This window comes from Tigriopus californicus, chromosome 2 (genome assembly GCF_007210705.1).
Source record: "Tigriopus californicus strain San Diego chromosome 2, Tcal_SD_v2.1, whole genome shotgun sequence".
NCBI classification, from domain to species: Eukaryota; Metazoa; Arthropoda; class Copepoda; order Harpacticoida; family Harpacticidae; genus Tigriopus; species Tigriopus californicus.
Genome location: NC_081441.1, coordinates 12,734,367 through 12,740,366, shown reverse-complemented (window position 1 = coordinate 12,740,366; position 6,000 = coordinate 12,734,367). Strand labels below are relative to the sequence as shown.

General features: G+C 45.1%; 1 protein-coding gene across 5 annotated transcripts in view; it reads left to right on the top strand.

Moving 5' to 3' along the window:
• Positions 1-422: 422 nt before the first annotated feature.
• Positions 423-6,000, top strand: part of LOC131892699 (low-density lipoprotein receptor-related protein 8-like) — a 30,293-nt gene continuing 24,715 nt past the window's right edge. For 2 of the 5 annotated variants that reach the window (XM_059242525.1, XM_059242524.1), the window contains exons 1-2: positions 425-1,056; positions 2,580-2,702. In XM_059242525.1, coding sequence (XP_059098508.1) covers positions 993-1,056; positions 2,580-2,702 — 187 coding nt within the window. In that variant the 5' untranslated portion in view covers positions 425-992. Of the gene's footprint in view, positions 1,057-2,579; positions 2,703-6,000 lie in introns of all 5 variants that reach the window. The other 3 variants (XM_059242526.1, XM_059242528.1, XM_059242527.1) reach the window with 3 other exon arrangements.

The window sequence follows — 6,000 nt, the reverse complement described above, 5'->3', positions numbered from 1 at the left end:
AGCAGCGCCTCTACAATCAGACACTATACCCTAGCAGCCGGTCAGCTGACATTCATTCACTCTGAAAACTGGTCCGCCTGGTTAGCTCTCATCGCACTCTCTAGGAGTTACTTCCTCTATGGTTTAACTAGCTTCATGTCATCTGAAACATGATTTTCTTAGCCGCTTCACTTTTGCAAGGATCCCGAAATTGGACGTCTCAAAAGTTGAGGTCACTCAACCTCGATTTCGAAGCGTGCCAATCTTTTCGTCAAAAGGGCGCGCTTCACCATTTCTCACCCCAAAGGCTCTTTCAGCGGTCTCGTCATCACTGGAGCCCCCCACAGGCCCGGACAACGAGCGCATCCACACATTCTCAGATAGAGAGAACTTGGAAGCCGGAAAGAGAGCAACGCGCTCTGAGAGGGGGAATACACTGAGGAAAACGATCATCCGTCAGTTCATTCGGAGATCCCCAACAAAGCAGAAGCCCTGTCAAATTTCATCGAAACAAATGTATTGAGTGAGACTTCTCTGGAATAGATGCTTCCAGAGCACTTGAATTCATGTTGATGTGCTAGTGTATCAGCGCAAGTCAAGGGTTTCTCATATTTCAGCAGTCCCAAGCTTTTGGAAATCAAACATCCCCCTACCAAGCCAGACGGATATTCGTGGCCAGCCATTATTCTCCTCCCCCTTTCCACGTGTGGTGACGAAAACATCGTACGATATTTCGTTTACCGGCTTCGGCCACAGAACTGTACATCCCTCTACATCCAACGTATTCAACGTGCCGGGTCGCATCCACGGACTCTTGGCCAAGTGCTTGAAAGTGCTGAGCACGGTAAAGAAGACGCCACCTGATGCAACAGGGTCGTGTTCGACGATCCGTCAGGCACTGTTGATCGATTTGAGTGCATGAATCCAATTGTTCAGTATTAGTGAAGGTCCGTGCTTGAGCTTTGAACCAAAGTGATGTTGGCATTGTGTTAGCCCATCAGAGAGGATTGAGTATGAATCTGAGCCAAGTGTTGGCACTGGCCATTTTGGCTGCCACTCAAATATCATGGAGCATAGGTGAGTTGCGGGTAGAGATCCGATGGTCTAAGGATGTGATTCCGAGGCCTTTGGAATGGTACAAGTTTCGTGCCGACACAATTTGGTTGTCTCGATGGACGTCAAAGCCAAAAGGAACTTTGGAAGGTGTGAAAGTGTTAACTGTTCAACATGGACCGACCATACGGTCGTTTCTATTGAAAAGTTGCGATAACTCGAGCCAATATCGAACTCCTCCTCCTCCTCCTCCTTCTCCTTCGGGTCTTGGCCTGGTATTTTGAAGTAATATTGAGAATCGGCATTTTCTCTCAGTTCAGTTCTAGTGCAATTCCCGGGAGCTCCTCTCAATCCTTGATAGTTAAGAGCCAGCAGTTCTCCGTTTTCTACTTGAAATGCAAGGCTAAGTCGACAAAGGGATCACGCCATAAATGTCATTCGACCTTGCTCACGTGATGACAAATCTCATGTCATTTTAGTCACAGTTCCGTTCCCAGAGAGATACTTCCAATAATATAATGCATTTCTGGTGTAGCCCGAAAACCATTTAGATAATTACAGCCTCCCTCCACTTTCGCATAAACTTTGTAATTGTAGAGGGGAATGGCTGACAAGAATTTGGGAAACTCAACAAACAGACTGAATAAGAACGGCTTCTCAATGGATGAAGGTCCGAGGCCGCATACGATATTGCGCACATGCAACTTGAGGGTAATTTTGGATTAGGCCAAATTTACATAAGCATGCCGTCAAACGTCACGTTGCGTTGTCATTTCCACCGAAATATAAATCTCATGGCCTTTGTCACATTAACCTCACTCTCTTGAAATACCGCAATGGAGGAAGGGAGCACCGGCGTGCTTGATTGTCCTCCATGTTTGATAATGCTCGTCTTCGTCACTTTGACGACATGCGAGGAAAGGCTTAAAACATATATACCTCCGACTCTCCTGGCCCTTGATCCTATTGAGCTTACTTTCCCGGCAGTTCCGACCAAAAAGGTCAAAAGATTCACTTGGAGAGCATCATCAATGGCATTAATACTACCACTCATGGCTCCCCTTTTTACAGAAGAAGCCTCGTGCCAGATATGAGATATGTACTCGTACGTACTACGTCGATTATCCTCCCCCCTTAATGTTGGTTGGCCCTGGTATGCTAATGTAATTATGATATGTTTGCTTTCTTGTTGTTGTTACGGAGCTGGAAGCTACTTTGACAGCTCTTGTCAAGGGCAACGGTGAGGGAATAACAATCAAGTGTATATACTATATTCAAGAAGAAGATTGATTTGGTGAGAGAACTTTTTAATAGGAAAGTTTTCACTTCAGAGTGTGCGTGGCCCTGGCTGACAGTCAGCCATTCATTCATTCATTCATTGCCACCGTATCCAAGATATATGATTACTTTGCAATTCATTTACCATTACTGCAACGCGAAAAAGATATGAATTCGGTCTTGTTTCTTAAAAGCAAAATTGCATCCGGTCCATAGAGCAAAATTAACAGGAAAATACTGGAAACATATCTTTTCCCTATCGATTCCAGGCGAGGAGGCTTGCTCCATTTATCAGTTTAAGTGCGGGAACGGGAAATGTATTCCGTCGTCGTGGACATGTGATGGCGAGGACGATTGTGGAGATGGGACCGACGAGCAAGCCGAATGTCGAGGTAAGCTTGATCCAATTTGTTCGATATTGATTTTCCTTCGTCCTATAAAACCATACCTTCAATCAATTCCGGGGCCGAAATTTGGCAACTCTTAAATGACGTGTGCAGGAAGGGATTCCCTTAAATTGATTGGGCACTGAAAAACAGGTTTTTTTGGGCGCCAGGAGGGAAAGGGTACGATGAGGTTTGCACGAACAGATCATGATAGTCTTCGATGTGCTCTAAAACTGAATGAGTCCTTTGGACTCGGCGACTGGAGAGCGGTCTGCATTCTCTGAATATCCAAAGCATTTTATGTTCATACTCATGGTCTTTTCCTGATTGGTAATCCCGGGAGAGGCTATCCGCATTGGAAGTGCTCTCTTTTGATGCCTTTGGAGAATTGAGAGCCTTTCAAAAGAGAACAAATCGCACTGAAGTGTCACAATTACTTGTCCATTTCAAATATTCAACTTATCGGTCAGATTGATGCGTTAAAAGAGGCTAAGAGCAATAAAAAAGAACTTTTATGTAAAGCCTCTTCGGGAAAAGTAAAGTTTGTGCATGAGTAAACAGTTATTTCAGGGTGGCGGAAATTGCAAAGTGGAAAACAGCATCATCTCATGTCTAACGAATTCCATTTCCAAGGCCACCTTTTGATGATAGCTTCCTGGTTCTACAAGTTCAATCTTTCAGACAGGAACAAATTGAGAGTCTTCGCTCTCTCTCCTTCCTTTCAAGCAAATAGAATCTTCAAAATTGATGGAACCAGATCAGAAGAAGAGCCCGAACTCGGATGGAAAAGAGAAGGGGGGATAAAAAAGAGTCCCATCTTACTTCAGTCTTGAATTGAAGAGGCGCTATTTTGCCGCATAGAAAATCGAAAGTCGGATTCAACGGGAAATTCTACTTCGAAAAAAATCAGACTCAAAGTTACATCCATCGAGTTCATTTTCCCTCTCAGATAAAGTGTGACCAAAGAACCTCCATTTGACATTCGACGACGTGGCTCATCATCAAGGAAACGTCTTAATGAAGGCAGTCTTGAAGTGCTTGGCGTGCAGTCGTCTATTCAAGGTTCAGACATGATCTGTGTCATCTCGTTCTGACAGAAGGTCAGGTTCTTGACCCAAGCCGGAAATGAACAGCTTTTCAGAGTTGAAAGGCTCTAAATCGCGTCCATTGTTTCGCATTATCCCTCCGAAAACGGCCCAAGAACAAGCTCTTTTGTAGTCTCCGTTTGCCAGATTGGGGATACAAAAAGTTTTTCGCTCGATAAGATATGGTTGTCGGTTGCCAAAAATAGGGTCTTGAAACAATTCTCATGATTCATGAGCAAAGTTGCATGTCAAGGCGCCAACTTAACCGATGTTAAATGGGGCGTGGGAAGTGACGGATACAAAGGTGGGACATATATCACTGTGCAAAAACACTTGGACTAACATGATGGCCACCCTGCACATGTTTGGTATGACTCACCATTCCGGAAAAGAGATTATGACTGGCTCGCCGGAAACGGAAGCTATCCCTCCTTAGCCTTAACAAAGGCCAAACGGAGTCTTTGATTCCACGTGGTTGGGCGCGTATCCTGGAGAAAATGGCCAATACAACTCAAGTCCACACGAGTTGCTGTCCTTGCAAGGATTTTGATGGTGCTTTTACACGCAAATTCAATGGGCCTCGAACGTGATTCCGAGAGGGTTTTCCTGCCAAGGAGGTGCCATCCAGACAAAAATAATGGTTTAGCACATCTAGTGGGGAACAATGCATTTTTTTGCCGCTATGGTCTTTTGGGAGAAGGTTCGAAACCATAACAACGTGTAAATGGGTCATAAGTCCAATAAGAAAATGTTCGCCGAATATCAATTGAATCAACTTTTCTCCCCATTTTCTCGCTCTGCCTTCCTCCACTAGTAAAGCAAAAAGTTTCAGCGCCAATGCTGAGCCAACGAAATCTTTACCCCTTGGAACGAAATACCTCCTGCTCTCCTGGTCTATGCTGCAATCTGGAAGAAGGGATCAGACGTGAAATTGCTCCCCATAGGATGGAGGGGACCCTTTCCGGCAATCACATCCCTTTGCTACTTTGGAGGGTAGTCCTTTCGCTTGGTTAGTTGGTGGTCCTTTCCTTCGCTAGTGGGATGTTCCCCTAAGGACAAGGGAACCCCTCCAATTTTTCCACTTTTGACACTGTTTGGTTTGCAAAAGTCAGTGAAGGGAAACTTACTAAAGAGACTTATCAAAGCTTCTAATCGGATAGGTAAATCCTTAGCCAATGACTGAACTGCTCTACCTTGTTCTGGAGCACAACACGTGACATGGATGGTACTTTTCTTGCAACGAATTCCCGGGGAGACAGCTATTGAATTGGATCTGAGTTGCACTCGCACTTGAAATAGAAGATTTGGAATATGTTTTATGAGCTCAAGGTTACAAGTGGCTTGCGTCGTTTCGATCAAGAAAAATCGCCCCTCCTTTGTTGGTGTCTGAGTCGTCGTTAAACATGAAGTAATTGGTGGCCAAGTGGTTCCAGAAATGGAGTAGTTCGCTTCCCCACTTGCCTATGTATGACCTAACAATGAAAAATGAGGCAATTTTCTTGTTTTGAGCCAAGCCTCTTTGCGATGGCCCTTAAACGTATGTGGTACAGTACAGCAACACCACCGAAACAACAAGGTCCCTCTCCAAGTGGGAGAATGGTCCCAAATTAAGGGGTCATTCCAGGAGCTTGCGAGAACTTGCGGAAACGCAAAATGGAGAAACACGAGGCCCCCAATCGAAATTTCAACCCAAAAAGACCGATGGAGTTGGAACAAACCACAATCTCCTTGGTTCGTCGGCCTATTCCTGCTCTTGCATGTGAAACATGGAACATGAAACCACCACCAATGAACGCCGAACAACGACAACTAGGAGAGTCCTGTGGTGGCAGTGGTTGGAAAGTCGACACGACTTGACTGTTCTCCGTGAATTTAGATGACTTAATTTAGAATTTGGTAGGCTCCCCCTCTTCTTCTTTCTGTTCTCCTTGCCTCTGATTCTGAATTCCTCAACCAACATCTCGTACCATCCCAATTTCCAGCCAAACCATTGCAACCCGAGCATATCTGGTCTGATTTTACGCTTACCCACCATTAGATCGGTGCTCCCAAATTTCGGGTGGAAGGAAGGGAACGCGTTTTAAAAGCAGAGTGTCCCCTCTTGCTAACCTCATTATCAAGGCTTGGAACATGGAACCACCCGGCTCTAAACGACTGCCGGATGGAGGTCGAAGCAGAAAATTATCAATGACTGGCACAGCTGGGCTCTATCTCCACAC